Below are 20,666 nucleotides of genomic sequence, written 5' to 3'. Positions count from 1 at the left end.
AAGGGCTTTGCACCATCTGTTTGGCAGATGGAAATGATACCGAGGAGAATTTCTAAACCAGGAGGACGACTAGAATTAACATATTGAGAACAGGATCTGGAACTAAGAGGGTACCAAATCGCTGCTTCTTCAAGCTCATCTGTATCTGTGGAAACAGCTTAAATTCCTCTCTCTAATGTCTCATTTTCCTTTTCAAGGTGGTTGAGATCCAATCGAATTCCCTCATCTGCAACAGCACTCAAACTGCGTTTTTTTCCACTGTGGATCAGTTCCCGCACTTGGAGCGTGTGAATGTGCTCCAGCATTCTCCAGGAGTGGCCTGGAAGATGGCGCCTCCAGGATGCAGCCCTGCACAGATTTGTGAACAACCAAATCCATGCCGGTGGTGCTGACAGAGGCGTCGTGGGAGAAGAAACATTTAAGATTTCTCGGCAGCAAATGCTGCAGCCAGACGTCTCTGTAGCCAAGTGATCGCTCTCTTTCTCTTGATGCTGGGAAGAATTTGCTGCCGATTCTCAAGTTGAAGAATCTTGGAATAAAACATGACGTGGTAGACTGTAACATTATAAAAGCCACTGTTTATTAGTCTCCCCTTTTGCTGTGAAATGGGTGACAACTCTTAATGAGAGAGACAGCCAGTGGAATAGCAAACTGTTGGGTAAACAGTTGTTGTTGACCGCAGATCATGGTGTCTCTGTGGAGGATTAATTATTGGGTGGTGGGGTTGATGCTTTGCTGCTGCCTATGCAAAGGCGTAGGGAAAGGGGGCTTTGAGGTTCTAACATTTTTCTGTCATTCTTTTGGCTTCTCCTGGTCTTTATGGATGTATGCAAAGAATAAGCATTTCAGGTTGTATACTCTGATAATAAATGGAATCACTTTCTTTCTTAGGGATTCCCTCGGGACTGAAGATTATTTACTTCCACTCCATTTACTTCTCACTTGTTTAATAAGACCACTATGGAATCAAAGATGGATCGGATGGCAGCAAGGAAAAAGGAAAAGCAATAAAATTGTTCTGCTGGGATGGGAAGAACAAAGGAAATATGTGCAAGAGGGAAAAGAACCAAAAAACCTAAATGCTAGTAATGCAGGATCATTAATTGTATTTGACCTGTCTGGATGAGGTAAATGGATGGTAATAAGAACAGTCAAGGGAAGGGAAATATTGCTAGAATATTTTGGATACAAAATGGTACATCTGCTTAAAATCTAAAGTAAAAAATGTTAGAGAAAAAAAGTCAGGCAGCATCTACGGAGAAAGAAAAATCAAAACCTTAAGATACAGGAACAAAATGAGGCCATCTGGCCCATTGAGTCTTCTCCGCCATTCAACCGGAGCTGATCCTTTTTCCCTCCTCAACCCCAGTCCCCGGCCTTCTCGTAACCTTCGATGCCATGTCTGATCAAGATCATATCAAACCCTGCCTTAAATATACCCAATGACCTGGCCTCCACAGCTACACGTGGCAACAAATTCCACAAATACACCACCCTCTGGCTAAAGAAATTTCTCCACATCTGTTTTAAAAGCAGCCCCTCTATCCTGAGACTGTGCCCTCTTGTCCCAGACTCTCCCATCATGGGAAACATTCTTTCCACATCTACTGTCTAGGCCTTTCAACATTCAAAAGGTTTCAATGAGATTCCCCCTCATCCTTCTAAATTCTAGCGAGTACAGACCCAGGGCCATCAAATGTTCCTCATATTATAACCCTTTCGTTCCTGGAATAATCCTTGTGAACCTACTCTGGACCCTCTCCAATGCCAACATATCTCTTCTATGATGAAGAGCCCAAAACTGTATACAATACTCTAGGTGAGGCCTCACCAGTGCCTTATAAGCCTCAGCATCACATCCTTGCTCTTGTATTCTAGACCTCTTGAAATGAATGCTAACATGAAGCCAATGTTCCAGGTCATTTTGAATAACTTTTCAACATGCAGATTTTAGCACATTTTTGCAGTTCATGAAAAGTCAGGAACTAAGTAACATCAACTAGGAAATAGGAATGTTGGGAACTGAGTTCAAGCAGGAATTAATAAATTTGAGACGTGAAATAGATCTGCTATAACTGATGTACTCGACAAAATAGGGAAAAGAGCAAAGCCAAACATGGACCACATTACAGTGGGAAGCAGAAAGAAGCAGAGGAACAAAATATTCATTTAAGGTCTCAGTGCACAGCCACATTGACGTACATGGCATAAACACAGATTATAAAGAACCTCAGTTGATCAGAGCTTGATGACAAAAGACACAGCAATGAAGCAGTCATTGAGAAAGACCACAAATTTTGGCAAGGAGAAACCACTGACATGTTGGCATTCATCCAGAATCATCCAGTCAACACTCAGGGAGAAGTACCCGAGTTGGAATGAATAACAGAACATTCTTTTCCATCGTTTGGTGATTGAAATCCAACCCATTTTCAAATACATTAATAGGATTAACAAACTGTTTGGGATAGTCAGTCAAACTAAGAAAATGCCCAGCAACTCAAAGGGATCACTTATTCCCTATTTTAGCTCTAATCCCTGAAAACCGTTGACAATTTGTACAAGTACGATTCTTGTTAAAAATACATGTTTTCAATTATCACAGAGAAACAGATTAAACACTTGTATGCTTGCTTATAGCCCCTTACAAGAATGAAAACCTCAGTCTTTATAGGTCTTTTCAATCTTTCTCAATTCTCCATTAAAATAGCACTGCAAAGACAATCTTAACAGTGACTTCTCTAGCATGACTTCTGAATCAATGTATTCATAATAGCATTTTAAAGTGACAACTGTAATAATGTAAAATAATATACAGTACTATCATATTGAGTGTGTGGTTTTCTGGCACCTAGCGAACTGGCATTTGAGGGAAAGAGCCAACATCAAGCTAACTGGAATATTTGATTTCCTGGTGTCCGTCACATTTGGTATGCGTCAGATAACAGAGTTTTCACTATAACACATCATAAAGCAGCAGTTGCACAAATTCCACAAAGATCCTGCTTCAAGCTAGCTTCCCTCTTCAATTGTTGGCCATTTTCCTGTTCAAGTTCCCTGTTAACAGAAGAAATCTTTTGGGGGAAATGTTAATTACCGGGCCTGAAGAAATACAAGTTCAAAAGCAATGCATTAAAAGGTGAAAGTCTAGATACACAAGCGAGGGCAGTACAACAAGAAAGCAAGCTGTTGCCAATGTAGCAAGCTCTTCCTCTTCATGCATCTGATGAACCCAAAGGAACAGGAGAGACCATTATAGTTTGGCTCAGCAGCATCACTGAAGGAGAAAATAAGTATTCAAATATATAACACTGTAAATGCTTCAATTAGCAAAACATCTTCAAAGAAAACAGACATACGACCTCTTTGTAAACACTTATGGGGAACATGTTATTCGGCTAAATCCAGATTCAAGATTTTAAATCTCACCAAGGCAACAAGGAACTTAAATTCATTAAATATGGAGTTAAAAAAACCTATTAGCAGTAATAACACTGAAACTTTCTTTAGAGAAAATGTCTAATTTTAAATCTAGCCTGACCTCTCAGGCAACTTCAAGTCCACAGTAATGCAGTTGACTCACTGTCTCTGAAATGACATGGAAACTCAGTTTGAGGACCATAAGGGATGGCAACAATACAATCACTTCCAGTGCTGGCCATATTACAAACTAATGAAAAATTTAAGTCCTTTCATATTTGGTTTCGCTGATAGGTGGTATTACAAGAACTAATGACTATAGCCACAAAGCTTTAAAAGGGACAAATCATTCTCCACCCAAAATGTTGACTCTTCTTTATTCTTTACCAAAGATGCTGCCTGATCTGCTGAATACCTCTAGTGTTTTGTGTACATACTAATGACCCTTCCAATATCACTTCAAAGTTCAAAAAACATTATCCAAGTGTGTATATATATTATACAAAGTTGAGATCGATCTCCTTACATCAGCTACAAAACAAAGAAACCCAACAGAACCCATAAAAGACCAAACAGCCAATGTGCATATAAAAAACAAATTGCACAAATAATAAAAGCAAGTTAATGAAGTAGCGAGTTGAACCGGCCCATCCCCCAGACCCTGACCTTTTCAATATGGCCTGATGCTTAAATTGTCCAAACTTCAAGTTGTTCCTCGCTCTCGGACCTGGGTTCTGCCACTTCAATATGATATCGGGCTGGGCCCTGCTGCCTCAATTCAGCCCATACCCAACCTTTCCAATTTGGCCCAGCACTTAAATTGATCAAAACTTGATTCTTTCCTCGCTCTCGGGTCATGGCGTGCCCTCTTTATTCGGCCCGTACATGCCACGCTGCAACCGTCCTGCACCTTCAAGACATCAGTTCACACCGCAAAAATGCCAGGTCATGCAGGCGGTTCAAAAGCTCAGCTTCGAAAAGGAAGTTGCAGGCTACCGATTGCAGTGATCGTATCCATGAAAAAGTGTGATTACTACAGCAGTTTATAGATAGGTTTGTTACCAGTAAATTGTCACTATGCTTCACCAGCACCATCTTAAACATGGTTATACACAAAATATGCTGTTGAGTTTTCATGGTTCCAAAACCAACTTTCACTGGCATATACACCAACAGGTCAAAGCAGGAGGCCAGTATGTAACAAATAAATCAAAGCAACGATACAATAGAAATTACCAGGTAACCCCTGTACCTTGAAGGGGTTATGTTTCTAAGCTGTCCATAGCATGATTTCCATAACAAAACCCCGATTTTCCATCCAGTCTCATGTTGCAAGTAGGATTCTCTCTATGGTAATGAATAGCTCAGCTGCTAGTACCACAGCAGTGCACACTTTAAGAGATTGCTTTGTCAGTTTCTTAAATCTCTTAAATGGTCAGCCACTGGTTTTGGAGACACGCTTATCACATTCCACCCTTCAGTTTAAATAAAAACAAACATATCAAATATAGGTAAGATCGTTTCAAGATATAACTCAACAACTAATAATATAGTTTGCAACTTCCATTTAAGCTTGCTGCCATTCTTAACATCTTAAGGGTAAATTATATGGAAAACTCAGGTGAAAAAAATATTGGTAAATAACAAAATGAATCTACTGCACAAAAATGTCACATTATCTGCACATGTATCAAAACATGCAAGTTGAAAAAAAGAAAATTTATTCTTTCTTTGGTACTTTTTCTTTTTAAATCACAAATATTTGAAGAGCGAATTTAATTTTGCATCTCAGATTTTTGGGCTATGATTTGTGAATTCCATAAAGGTGAATTATCATGAACTGAACATACATAACATGGAAGTCACCAAGTCCACAACACCAGCTCATTAAACATTTTCCCTGAGACAAGAAACATACTGAACTAATCTACACTTGTTTTTCTAAATACCCAACCCCACCCACAAGCTGGAATAGGTACAGATCACTATGGAACTAAACCCAGCAGTGGTTGTAATAAATGAGTCACCTTTTACTGATGTTACACCACAATAGTAACATGCACTAAATATAGGGCAATGGCCCAAATTTAAATTTCTATTCCTACACACAACTCTTGTAAAGATGAATAATTTACAAAAGATTAAGGAAACTGCATTAAACTGTCAAAACAAGGCGTGACACAGTTATTTGAAAAGTTATTTACTTCTGTAAAAGACAGAAATTTGCACTCCAAAGACTATAGCTAGAAGATCTTCACAAATTAGCCTACAAAACCAAAAATAAATAGAAAAGCTGAAAGAGACAAACAGGAAAGACCAATACAGTATCTGTATGCATGCATTTCCCAAAAACTTATTTTATTAAAGCACAGTGTGGGTAGGGGAGAGAAGAAAGCGAAAAGCTGAAAACTGTGTTTGAAAAAAGTCATTTTGGTGCTGCAGGAACACATAAAACAACAAAACATGTTTGAGGCAGGGAGACAAAATCCACAAACTCAACACAAACATTGGGATGTTACTAGTTATAAGAGCACAGCACAAAGCTTACTCAATACAATTCAGTTAGGCTCAGCGTTTCCAAATCTATATTCTCACCAACATATCATTACATATAGATGACATACTGTACAGGAAAGACTGGAAGAATACACTCATGGTTGTGGCTTTACATAAGTATTTCAGTGACTTCTTCCAGAGGGTAAAAGAGGTGGAGGATCAGATTGAGTTTATACAGGAAGGAATGGAACGGTAGGTCTAATTACATCACTTCAGATAAGCAGTAACATTTTACAAATTTTTAGTCTAAGGTTTAAAAGAAAGTTTCAGCATTGTACTGACTCATAGATACAAGACAGGTAGTAGAGTTGTCAGAATTGGTCTATTTTTCCTAAAAAATGGCAGTGTTACACAATACAGGATTGGCTCCCCGCTCACTCACTCTTGATTGAAGCAACCACAGAATTGAACTTATTCACTGGATGTTTATTCCAGAGCTCCAGTTTAGTAACTGAGTAACATCTGCTTGAAAACCCCTATTCATTAAAGGTTTCAAAAAGTCAAGCCTTCTAGCTCAAAGAATAATCATGCAAGTTGATCCATGGAGAACTATGCCCCTCTTTTACTCGCAATATCAACCCTACATCCTATCCCATATGGCTGAGGCAGAACAGAATGAAAAGAAAAATAGATAGAAAACTTACCCTGTTAAATATTTTATAGCATTTACTGAACAGTGTAGTTATAAACATTTTCAGCTATGAATAGCCAACCTAATCATCCAATGGACTTTGCCTACTTTCTTTGATATGTAAGCATATTCAAAGATACTTTAAATTTCACATTTTCCAGTTTAAAAATACCTCCTGAAATAGAGATCCATTGTTTTTTCAGTGTTAAATGTATTGTACACTCTCTTATATGCTCTGACCACTTCACAATTTCCACAAGTAAAAGTGGAACTTTGGGGAAAATCCAAGATATTCTAAAAAGCCAGGGATAAAGTGAGCAAAGTAAAACAGCAATAAAATATTTTCCAACTAAGAGCTTAGCCTGCAACATTGACTACATCAAAGTCACCGAGACAAATTCAGTATGTGAAGCACTGAAATATATCAAGGCTCTGACAGGAAACTTCACATTCATGGGCCCACCCAAAAAAAACCCACAACAGAAACACATCGATAAAAATTGCTGTGTCAAGAAAAAAAACATGTCACTGGGGTAACTTGGTGAATCATTAATGGAAACACAACACTTTTTGCTTTTGGAACTTACACTTGAATCCATGCCAAAATTTTCTTCAAATTTTTAATGAGATAAACCAAGGCATTTTCAAATACTGGCCCCAGTCTGTGGTGCAATTTAAAACAAAAGGTTTCTTATACAGCTTCTTAGCCAGTGACCTACTTTGAACGCTAGCTACTTGTGACAGGAACTAGCTATTCCCTCATGCTTTTCAGTGTAAGGTGAGAAACAGTTTGTAATTCTTCATGAATTGAGGAATATTATGAGCCATGTCTTGTTGGCATATGAAGCCATATCATCCAACGCCTGTAAACTTTCCTTACTAGATCATTGGCAAACAATGACACATCATCTGAACAGCTTCCTACCTATCCAATGTGGAACTTCCCATGATATTAAATGCCCCAGTAAAATCTCACACTCCTCATCTTAAATGGTTCCCACCACCAAGCAGCACCAATCTGTGGAATGAAAGGGGAGCATGTATTTGGTATATTCATGGAACCAAAAAAATGCTAAGGTCCTGGATTTTAATCTGCATCTCAGGCACATGGGTAAAAGGGAGCTCTGCCCTTGACAGATTGTAGTCATCAAAATTTCCCATGCTTTTCTTGCATTCTTGATGGAAAGTTTTTGCCCCCAAATCAATAAATGTCACCAGAGACTAAATTCAGTGGCCAGAGATCAAGGGCAGGATTACAAAGGCTGTTTTTATTCTGCATTTACCCCTGAGAAAAGAGTGGCCATTTTCTGTACCTTCTGCAGAAGATACAAGTTGACTAAAATTGAACAATTGATAACTCAGGTTGGTGTAGGAGTGTATTGGAGGCTCAAGTAAGCAGAGAAATGAGGGACACCACATTTGATGTTATGTAACAAACTATATCAATGTGGATTAAGGACGGCAGGGGAAAATAAGAGCACTTTCTTTATAAATGAATAACTCGATATTTTTAAAATAAAAAGGGAAGTTGGAGTTTACAAAAGTCACCTGTAATCTTGTCAAAACAAATTCAGTTTAATTATCATTCAAACCATGCATGGATACAGTCAAACAAGACAGCATTCCTCTAGGGTCAAGGTGCATTACATACATTCAAAATAGTGAGTGTGAGAGAGAGGAAAAAACACACTGTGACGTAAGAAAACACATGCATAGTCCAAGTTCCTCATCAACATGCAAATTGATGGTGCAGCTCCCAGAAATCCAGCTTATCATCCCACCAGTTGAACATCCGAGGGCAGCACTGATGAGAGAGCCCAGCTCCCAACCGAACATAGACTATGCTACATCACCTCCAGCATCGTCTCACTAGGACTGCAGCAGCAGGCAAGCCCGCTTGAGGCCCAGTCCTTGCTACAACTGAGGCCACAGTGCAGCTTCATCACCTGTCTCACCACCAAACAAGGGCAACTGGCCTGCAGCATCTTACATTATCAATGTTCAATAGGGTCTTGCAATTGCAAGGAAACCTACAAGACAGTCACTCACAGTTACTACAAGCTGCTTTTGTGCAACAACTCTGATGCCTTCAAGTAGCAAGCAGCAACACGGTCTGCACCCAGGTCAGCTCCTCTGAACCTAATCTGACCCGTGAGAGCTTCACCTAAACCGAGACAGGCACTAGCTTCTCCTTCTCTGACTCGGCCGGCTGCTCCAAACAACAAACCGCTCACTGACGTGGTAGACCTGCTATACCCATTGCTGTTGATATTCAGTATAGTCTTACAATCATAAAAAAAACACATTTTAATAAGAAAGGTGCACCTTTGGTTGGCTCCCGAGAGGCTGCTGCTTTGAATTGTGCCACCATCTTACCGGAAGTACCGTAACCTACTTTTGTAGGTTCAAAAATCTCCAGAATGTAGTAAGGAACAGAAATCATCACACTGGCACAGGGAAGTTTTCCTCCTCTGAAGAAAATGTTTCCCCCTAAAGTAGGCATAAAAGTATAGCACTGAAAGTTCCCATTACTATTATGCAAATAAAACACCTACACTACTTTCTGTCAAGACAGGATGTAGCCACAGCCTAAGAATTTTATAGTACAGAAAGGTATCAAAGATATGAGCCAGGCTAATTTCAAATAACATGGTAGAACTTATAAAGATCCCAATGACAAGGGACAAAAGTGTTGGGAGAAAATCTGGGAGGTAAATGTAGACAAATTGTCAGGACCTAGTGGGTTTTAAAGGAAATGGTCACAGAGATACTTGACCCATCAGTTAAATGTTTTCCTAACATGGTAAACTGGGTACCAGAAGATTGGAACACCAATGTGACTTCCTTGCTCAAAAAAATAATCAAAGAGGAAACAGCTGATTATTTAGGAAAGCAGAATATAATTAAACCTAGTCAACATGTTTTTGTGAAAGGTAAATAATATTGACTCAAATTCTTGGAGAATGCAAATGCAATTTGGGCAAAAGGAACTTGTAGAGGTAGTATTCAGATTTCCAAAAGGCACTTGACAAAGCATCACATAGGAACCAGTACGTAAATTAAAAGCCCATGGTATCAGAGGAAGTGTGTTAGAATGGAGTGAAAACTGGCCATCTCATAAGAAAACAGTTGAAATTAATGGATTCTTTTCAGACTGGGAGATGGTAATTAGTGGAATAATGCAGGGTTAGTTGTTGGTTTGCAATTTACACTAACGACCTGGGAGAAAGAACAGCATGCAATGTTTCTAAATTTGCAGGTGATACAAAAACAGGTAGAAGAGCATGTCTCCAGAAAGAAGAGCATGTTTGATAGGATACTGCAAAATTTCCATTACCTGAGCAGTCACAATGCAGCTACCTGCAATAATGCTGGCCATACAAAGGAGATTTACCTGTCTAATTCCTACGATGAGAGAGCATCCTACCAAGAGGGACTAAATAGTTCAGGTCTTTAACTCCTTGGAGGTAAAAATGAGAGATGACCATATTCAGCCTACATGTTGCGATGTCTTCGCTAGGGAGAGATTATCAAACAAGGAGTCATAACTACAAGAGGCATATAATTTAAAACAGAGCTACATGGAATTTCTTCTTGCAGAAAGGGACAAATCTCTAGAATGCTTTAGAAATATTTTAAATAAGGTAGATAGTCAAAGGATATAGAGAAATGTCAGATAAGTATAAACCAGTATTGATCGGCCACTATCATATTGAATGTTAGGGGAGGCTTGAAGGACATGATGACCCACTTCTGCTCCTATTTTCATGTTCTTGAGTATACAGCAAAACTGGCTAGCTATTGCAAGAATGGAATCTCCCCCAAAGCCACTGCACCCCCTCCCCACATGCTTAAAACAATCTTTGACATCGAGAATGCAAATTACTTTGTTTCTGCATCCCACACAGTTATTGTAACTGAAGGTTGTAGTTATATTATGGGGAAAAAATGGCACAAACATGAACTATATTATGGTATATGCCAGACACACACTACTACTTTAATTATTCTGAATGCTACATTATCTAGAATTTTAACTTACAAGCAGGCCTCGTCATGTCATGGATTTTCACTCCGAGTCACCCAAATATGATTTCTTCATCAAATCCTATTGCCTACATACAAGAAAGACTTTCACGGGAGGCATTCCTTTTACACAACAGTATGAACTGTAATTTCAGCACTCCTACATGAAAAAAGCATTTTCTTTCCTGACTTTCTCTAGCCACCTTACTGCACAATAGTGCAATGCCACAGCAAACCACAACAATAAATTATAGAGTGGAACAATTACAAACTCTATTTCATGTTGACTAAAAGATCACAGGCCTCCTACAATCTTATGAAATACAATGAATTTGTGCCAAGTTGAAATGGGTTGCAATAAACCATTCAAATATGTTCGATTAAAAGCTGAACACTCATCTTTGCACATAGTTTTCAATCTTTATGAATAAAATGTTTCCCTTTGTAAGACAAAACTGGGATTCATAGCAAGCAATTACTATTTATATAGAAATGTCAAAAGTAGAATCATTAATCCAACTTTTCATTATGTTCATTAAAAAAATGACACAATATACTTAAAATCAGTTGTGCTTTAGTTATATGAAATAAGTATTTAAAATTAAAGGTGTCAGTAATATTCACTAAGCACTTAACTGCACCAAATGCAGCAGATTCTTCATTCCAATCAAACTTGACCATTTGAAAACCTTATTAAACAACATCTTTAGCAAGAAAGAGAAGCTGCAGTTTGTTTTTTGGACCTTTCTGCCTGCTCTGCCATGGATGATCGTTGGTTCAAAAAAAAAATCTCATTCTTTCTTGCACTATTCCCATATACCTTAACCTCGAAAAATCTAATTTCTTAACTACAGAAGATTTCCACCATTCAGGTTCAATGTGTTTTAACCACACAAAACTATGTTCAATACATGCCCTTTAGACACTTACAAGGACTTGTTGTCTGGTATATGAAGTAGCAAAAATTTCACGTTCTTCCTATGGTATAATTGGGAGTGCCAGATAAAGAGTACGAGGGGAGAATATCTGCCAAAATATCATTCAAGGAAATTCTATACACAAAGTATAAAGTACATCTTTAATATTGGGTTGAATTTGGCAATATATCAACAGATGTAAAAATGATAAACAGTGAACATTTTCAACTACAATTAACATACCAAGCTCTGTGATGGAACATTATACAACTTGTTTCCTCATTTTCCTTCTGCAATACAAATACAAGCAAGCAGCACATAGTTAGCAATAACGTGCTCACAGAAGTTCACACAAGGAAATCTGTAGATGCTGGAAATTAAAACAACACACACAAAATGCTGGTGGAACACAGCAGGCCAGGCAGCATCTATAAGGAGAAACACTGTCGACGTTTCGGGCCGAGACCCTTCGTCAGGACTAACTGAAAGGAAAGATAGTAAGAAATTTGAAAGTTGTGGGGGGGAGGGGGAAATGCAAAATGATAGAAGACCAGAGGGGGTGGGATGAAGCTATGAGCTGGAAAGGTGATTGGCGAAAGTGATACACAGCTGGAGAAGGGAAAGGATCATGGGACGGGAGGCCTCGGGAGAAAGAAAGGGGCGGGGGGGAAGCACCAGAGGGAGATGGAGAACAGGCAAACAACTAAATAAAAAACACAGAAGCTCAGTTGGGTTTCACCCATGTCACTCAGTTCCTGACATCATTACAAGCTTAATCCAAAAATAGACAAAGGAACTGAAGGCTCAGAGGTCAAGTGAGAGCAATTCCCCAATATCAAAGCAGCATTTGATCAATTATGCCCCATGGAACCCTACAAATAGGGAGTCAATGGGAATTGTGGAAAATCCCTCCACTGGCTGAAATCATATCTAGCACAAAGAAAGATGGCTAAGGTGATTAGAGGCCAATGCTTTCAGCCATTGGACATCTATGCAGGAGTTCCTAAGGGTAGTGTCCAAGGTCCAACCATCTTCAACTACTTCTGGAATGACCTGCCTTCCTTCACTCATATGAAGTTCAGCATCATCTGTAAGTCCTTAAATAATAAAGCAGTCCACACCAAAAGCAGCAAGACCTAGATAACATGCAGACCTGGACTGATAGATGGCAAGTAACATTTGTGCGACACAAGTGCCAGGCAATGATGTTCAACTAAATCCAGGATTAATGCCTGATATTTTATGATACTGCCTGCCATGACTGAATTCCTCACCAATGTCTAAAGGAGTTACCATCGATCAAAACAGAAGAGAAATAGCACATACACAGTATAGCCCAAAGAATAAGTCAGAGGCAAGCAATCTTGCAACAACTCAGCTTCTAGCTCCCCAAGCATGCCCACTATCTACATGGCCCAAATCAAGAATGCTGTTGAAATACCACTCACTTGCTTAGATGAGGGCAACTTCAACAAAGCTCAAGTAGCTCAAGGTCCATTTGACTGACACCCACTCACAACCATTCATCCCACTACTGACACAGTGGCAGCAGAGCTGTAGGATCTACATGATACAGTGCAGGATCTCATCAAAACTCATTAGACAGCACCTTCTAACTCAAACTAGAAGGATCAAAGGCAGCAACCCTTGCTATTGTTAGGATGCCATGGAAGAATAGCAATTAGCACAATGCTATTACAGCTTGTGGCACTCCAAACTTGAGTTCAGTTCCAGCGCCATCTGTAAGGAGTTTGTACATTCTCCCCGAGTGCAGTTTTCGTTGAGTGCCCTGGTTTCCTCCCACAGTCCAAAGACATACCAGTTAGTAGGTTAATTGGTCATTGTAAATTGTTTTGTGATGAGCCGAGTGTTCAATATATGGGTTGCTCGGAAGTGCAGCTCATTGGACCAGAAGGGCCTGTTCCACGTTGTATCACTAAATGAATAAATAATGAATACCCTTGTCTGGAATTTACTCTCCAATACATACACCATCCTGACATGGAAGTACAGCACTGTTGCTAGGTCAAAATCTTGGAACTTTGCCCCTGGTAGTATTCTTGGTATATCTACATCTCAAAGACTGCAATAGTTCAAGGAGGATCTTATCACTACCTTCTGAGCTTCTGAGGAGTAACTAAGAGCAGGCAATTAAATGGTAGCTTAGTCTATGAAGCCCGTGTCCCTTAAATGAATACAAAATGAAAAAAATGTCCATCATAAATGCAGCAAAAATATAGTGCTCAAAATGATTTCCTGTCATTAACACTAAAATCAGAGCCCAAATAACTGGAGCTATGTAGCAGTATTTAATTTTTAATTGTCAGGGCATCTCGTTGGAAAGGAAATGAACAGTACTGGCAAACTTCATCAATAATTTACAGCAGTAGGCATACTACAAATGTAAACCTGTGTTGTAATCTGTAACAGTGTGTAGGCCACCCAAGATAAAAATGGACAGATTAGAGGGTAACCACACAAAAAAAAACTAACCCAACCAACAAAATAAAAATCAGAAACGCTGTTAATACTCAGGTCAAGCAGTATCTGTGCAAATACAAGTAGAATTAGCATTTCAAGTCAATGACCTTCTGTCAAAATGTATTGATTATCTCAACCAATGTTTACTGGATGGTACAAGAGAGCTGATAGCGCTGTGGCTGGCATGTGACATTCTAGTAAATAAATAAAATCAAGCAATATTTCCAGCATCCACCCTTGCCTCCAAACCTACAATTCTTCAAAAGCCTTATTCTTGTTGACACCATAAAGATCTGAGAAGCAAGTTTTCCTGGTGCTGAATTTTAAATAGAGAAATTAAGCAAAAGGCATCTTCAGTGTGATTTCTCTGTTACACTTACTAATAATAATCAAGCAAAACAAAACAGAAGTGTTACAGCCTGATTTTATTAACTGGATTTATATAAATGGACAACATACACAAAATGCTGGTGGAACACCGCAGGCCAGGCAGCATCTATAGGGAGAAGTGCTGTCGACGTTTCGGGCCGAGACCCTTTGTCAGGACGCGCTTCTCCCTATAGATGCTGCCAGGCCTGCTATGTTCCACCAGCATTTTGTGTGTGTTGTTGTTTGAATTTCCAGCATCTGCAGATTTCCTCGTGTTTGCTCGTTATATAAACGGAAGTGTTATAATCCTATACAGGATTTATGAAACCTTAAGCTACAATAACTGTGCAGGACAATTTCTAATGATTCGACAGATCACAAAAAAAATTGGCTAGGCTTGTTTGTTATCACACCTTTAAGTGTAAAAATTTCACAGGGTATCAGGTCCTGTAGTACAATCTCTACTTCATTTTCCTCCTTCTCTTCCTCACTAGTGGGTGAGGTGCTGTCACTGAGAAGCTAATAATTGCTCACTTTTTGCAACATTCAGCTATACAGCAGCAATGCTACTTTATTTAACTCAGATTATCCAAATCCTTTTTGAGCATGTAGCACAGCTCAGCACATTGCAGAACCAGCCTCCTCTACATGGCCTCCATCTACACTTCTTATTGCCTCAGTAAATTAGCTAGCATAATCAAAGATCCCACACACCCTAGACATTCTCTCTTCTCCTCTCCCACCAGATCATGAAAGGTTCTGGCCCAAAACACTGACTGTTTATCCCCCTCCAGATATGAGACCTGACTTACTGAACTCCTCCAGCATTTTGTGTGTGTTGATCTGGATGGAAAATGTGCAACACAGGTTTTTCCACTGTACTTCGATACGTGTAACCAGAACAAACCAACGTACCAATTTACATAACTCAAATTACTGTATCATACAAAATTTCACTTCCAAGTTTCTGCTTACAGCTTGATAATCAGGAACTATAACATTGCCAAGTGATGAGTTGCTAATGCCTACTGGATGACTCAAACCATTTCTGGTGCAACTGGTTATTTTTGTCTGAGGAAATGCTTTAATTAAATACCTGTTCATGAACTGTGCAATTGGATCTAAATGTAAATGAGGTCCAGATTAAGAGAATCAAAGTTTGTTCAACAGTACTGTGAATTATTTTACTTAACTGTGTATCAATGAGCCTGGTGTATTGGTCTACAGTACAAAGCTGACTGAATCCATAGCTGAATTAGTAATGACAAACAGGAAGACTGTGGGTACCACCGAGAGAAAAGGAATACAAGATTAGTGGGGGAACATGTGCACTCTTCTGAGACCATATGCATTGATGGATGAGAGGAAACAGCACAGCTTTACTATAATTAGTTCAGAACACCAAAGCTGATATCATTCTCTCAGTTAAATGTTCCGGTCCTTTGGATTAATAATGAACCGGAAAAGTACACAACATAATATCAATAATTGAGAGAAATACATCTCAGCTTACCTTTTATTTAGCACCATGTTCCCGAGCTTCAGATCCCTATGCACAATGTTCTTCTGTAGAAAAAATAAATTACTTTTTATGATTGAGCAAGCAGACACTGAACTAAAGATTATGACTGACAGTACATTAGTTTTATTTTGCAATGCAAAAGAAACAAATTGAAAAAAGATTTCTCAAAGACTCATTATAATCAGATGGACATGTCAGATGTGAATTGAATAGTAGAAGAATTCTTCAAGATTCCTCTTCATTACATAGCTTTTTGGTGAAGTTGCTGGTAATGTGACAAAGTGACGAACAGTATGGGAATCAGAATAGTAAAATTTGCATAAAACTCAAATACCAAATGATCTAACATACATATTTTACAACTCTGGAAAAACTTAATAGCATTGTTTTAATTAATAACGACTTTTTACTAGGCTAGGAGAGTCTGCTCAAACCCTGTAGCTGGCTCAAATGAACAAAATTTTCTTCGTTACTTGATTTCAAAACAGAGGAAGTCTATGTACAATCCATTTGTCATACTGCTACACATCAAATTAGAGTGGGTGAGCACATACTGAACAACTGCATTCTGAAATATATGATGAATGGTTTTAACCAAATTATCATTGAACCTTACCCACTTATTCTGGGGAAACAGAAATAAAACAAATAGATGGAGAAGAAAAGCATAAGCAAATTAAACATTATATCCTAATGTTTCCACTTGTCTATGCTGGATCATTGGGTATAATTAAAAGACCTACTGCAAGTTTTCAATCCATAGCAAAAGATCAACTTGGCTCAACTGTTTGCATTTGACGCCATTTGCCCATCCTCAACATCACATTCGTAATTGTTGAAAGCTTCTGCTGATTGTAAATTTACAGTCTTATTAAAATCAACACTTCTGGTGAATACTGACAAGCAAATTTTAAAAAGGGGCTCCCAACTTGGGATCCATGGACCCCCTGCGAATGGTAAGGGTCCTGACACTTTTCCCACCCAGAACTGATCAAATCAATGAAATATAGCTATTTACTACAGGGGTTTTACACATTTAAGATAAATAGTTGCTTCACTGTTAATCTGTAGAGTTAAGCTCACTTTTCTCAGGCCATTAACTGGTCTGAACTGTTTGTTGATACAATTCACCTGCTTCCAGCTCATTGACAGTACTTGACAAAGGTATGAATATATTTTTGAAGTAATTCACTTTACTAAGGACTAGGTACTGACACCCTAGGTGCTAAGAAATATTCCACATAATCCCATTATGATAGTAACCCTGTTTGCTGGAGAAATTGTGGAAATCAAAATGCAAATCATTATCATATTTTTTGGGACTGCCCTGTTATCAAAAACTATTGGGGGGGATACACAATGCCCTACAAGACATCTTTAAATGTGAAATACCCTTGGAGAGTAAGACCATATATTTTGGATATATACCTCAAGAACGGTTGAAAAGAGATAAATATTTAATGAATATACTGTTGGTGGCTGGTAAAAAGACTTACTAGAAAATGGTTATCACAGGAGAGCCCAACTTTAAATACATGGATGGAAATTACAATGGACATTTACAAAATGGAGAAGATAACAGCATCTGTTAATCATAAGTTGGAACAATTTGATTCATACTGGGAAATTGGTTTAACTACATAATGCCTCATAGGCCTGATTTTATTCTCACAAATCAATGAATCTGTTGTAAAAAAAAAGATCACTCCCTACTTGTACATAGTTCTTTCCTTTTGCTTTTTTTTTCTTTCCACTCTTTTCTATAAGTGTATACCTCAGATAAATACTTTGTGGAGATTTGTGATACGTATGATTATATGATATATATGTACAATGTCTGAAATACATCTTATGGAAATGTTTGTTTGATGAACTTCAATAAAAAAATAAATTACAAAAAAAGAAATATTCCACATAGCTTAAATACCTTCCATTACTATAATAAAAGGTTACTTTGATGACATTATTTTCTGCTGTAGAAATGAAACTGCAAATTTATCAGTATATCAAAAATTATTTTCATCTCTCCATGAAGCAAAAATTCGGTTCCAAAACACTGTGGTCATACTGGTTTGCGAAATTTTATGTGCTTACAGATATGCAAATCCTTTTATGCAAAGTAAGGAGAAACATCTCTGAAATCTCACAATTTTGGATTGAAACACCAACCATCTCAAAAATGGAAGCAACTTCTGCTGATGCAAGCAGATTTATTTACTCTTATTTGTGAGGTAACTGACCTCTCTACTTTCAAATACTGAAACTTGAATAAAAATCATCTTAACTTTTGTCAGGTAATTAAAAATGTTGAATGATATGTTAAATCATACAGGGGATTAAACAGATAAAAGCAGCTTGTGGAATACAGGAAATATCATTCAATACTTAAACAGGTAAAATGGTGGTCTGAACTTGATGGACCAAATGTTACTGCTATAAACAGTTTTAGGAGTTGATAACCACACAAAGGTTATTAATACAGTAGAAAGTTAAAAACTTAAATTACTGCCATCAAAATTCTGACTGTGAAATAGATACTTAAGTTAGATTAACAGTTGCTCCACAATAGTTCTCTTAGAAAAAATGGACTAGTTTTTATTTAATTAAATTTGAAGCTATTATTTTCTTTCTTTTTCAATCTTTTTATTGAATTTTTCAAAGACAAATACATAACGGTCATAATAGTATAAAGGGAGTGGGATTACATTGTTGGCAATTAACATATGAGTAAAAACTATAGGTAACACCAATATAATTGACCTCCCAAACCCTTGATATAAACAAGATACAAAAATAAAATAAAAAGATGGGGAAAAAAACCCCAAATTGAGAAATCAAAAACAAAATAAACTAAACACAACATAAACTAAACAAAGCTGGGCTATTCTGTCACATCAAATAAAATCATTAGTGTCGTCAACTCCACTCCTCTACTCAAATTAATGAATGATATAAAGGAATCGGAAAAGGTCAAATTACATTCTATGAAAGTATTGAATAAAAGGCCTCCAAGTTTCTTCAAATTTAACCGAGGGATTTTTTCTAAATTTAAACAGGATATGGTTTGAGAAAACCATTGAGATGTAGTTGGAGGATTCATCTCTTTCCAATTCAATAAAATAGATCTTCTAGCCATTAAAGTAGCAAATGCAAACATCCGCCGAGCTGCAGAGGGCAGATCTATCATTGGTAAGCCAAAAACTGCAGTAATAGGGTGAGGTTGTAAATCAATGTGCAAAACTTTCCAAAATTTTTGAAATTATTATTTTAAGTTGCATTATGATAAAGAGGGTAAGATACAGAATTATCTCCTCTACTGATAGGCTGTAAAAATAGACAATCTAAAAATTAAACCTGAGCCATTTGGCAATGAATTGAGGAAACTAGTTTTACATGCAAAGCAACTGAAATCTTTTGAATTCTATATCTCAGACAGTGAAGGAAAGCATCTAAGTACCTTCTTAAATGTGGCTACCTATCCTGACAATTATCTGTGTACATGTATTCTTTGTTCATGTATTGATTATCCCTCCAGATACCCACAATTCAATGTGCATTTACATTCTGTTTGCCTTCCTTCGTACTTGCCTAAGCAAATCCCTAAGCCATCTTTCAACACTTCCAGTCAACTTACACTCAGCGGCCACTTTACTAGCTCCTCGGTAATTAATTATTGGCAGCAACTCAATACATTAAAGCAGGTAGACATGGTCAAGAGGTTCAGTTGTTGTTCAGACTAAACATCAGAATGGGGAAGAAATGTGATCTAAGTGACTTTGACCGTGGAATGATTATTGGTGCCAGACAGGGAGGTTTGAGTATCTCAGAAACTGCTGATCTCCTGGGATTTTCATGCACAGCCTCGAGAGTTTGCAGAGAATGGTGTGAGAAACACAAAATATCCAATGAGCAGCAGTTCTGTGGGCAAAATTGTCGTATTAATGAGAGAGGTCAGAGGAGAATGAGTTATTGTCACCTTGAACCAGTCTGGCCAAATAGCCACACATTACAACAACGGTGTACAGAAAAGCATCTCCAAGCGCATGACATGTCAAATCTTGAAGTGGATGGGCTACAGAAGACCACAACAGGTTCCATTCTACTTCTGTACCTAACAAAGTGCCCACAGAGTGTATATGGTCAAGTGGCTGCAGGGACAATGAAGTAGTTCCCTCTTAGGCTTTCACCTTTACCCTTAATTTATGACATCGATTTCTAGTCTCACCCAACCTTAGTGGAAAAAGCCTGCTTGCTTTTGCCTTATCAATACCCCACATAATTTTGTACACCTCTATCAAATCAACAACACACAAAATGCTGGAGGAGCTTAGCAGGTCAGGCAGCATCGATGATGATAAAAAAACAATCAACATGTCTGGCCGAGACCCTTCATCAGGACTGGAAAGGAAGGGGGAAAATGGCAGAATAAAAAGTTGGGGGGGGGGAGGAGAACAAGCTAGAAGGTACTAGGAGGAGTCAAGTGGGGCGGGGGGAAAGGTAAACTGCTGGAGAACAAGTAATCTGGTACTAGAGGAGAGTGAACCATGGGAGAAAGAGATGGAGAAGGTGCACTGGGGGAGGTGATACGCAGGTGAGAAGAGGTAACAGGCCAGAGTGGAGAAACAGATGAGGGAAGGGGGAGGGGAAAAGGAGAAAAAAAATTACTGAAAGATGAAATCAATGTTTATGCAATCAGCTGGGAGGCTACCTGGACAGAAAATGAGGTGCTGCTCTTCCACCCTGA

At 38.3% G+C, this 20,666-nt stretch overlaps 1 protein-coding gene across 2 annotated transcripts in view; it reads right to left on the bottom strand.

The window, feature by feature from the left end:
- Positions 1-20,666, bottom strand: part of stk40 (serine/threonine kinase 40) — a 96,708-nt gene that overhangs the window by 39,894 nt on the left and 36,148 nt on the right. For both annotated transcript variants that reach the window (XM_073034507.1, XM_073034506.1), the window contains exon 6: positions 15,914-15,966. In XM_073034507.1, coding sequence (XP_072890608.1) covers positions 15,914-15,966 — 53 coding nt within the window. The remainder of the gene's footprint in view (positions 1-15,913; positions 15,967-20,666) is intronic.

The sequence above is a fragment of the Hemitrygon akajei genome, chromosome 32, assembly GCF_048418815.1.
Source record: "Hemitrygon akajei chromosome 32, sHemAka1.3, whole genome shotgun sequence".
Lineage (NCBI taxonomy): Eukaryota > Metazoa > Chordata > Chondrichthyes > Myliobatiformes > Dasyatidae > Hemitrygon > Hemitrygon akajei.
Note: the sequence above shows the minus strand (reverse complement) of the source record. Positions and strands in the feature narration are given on the sequence as shown.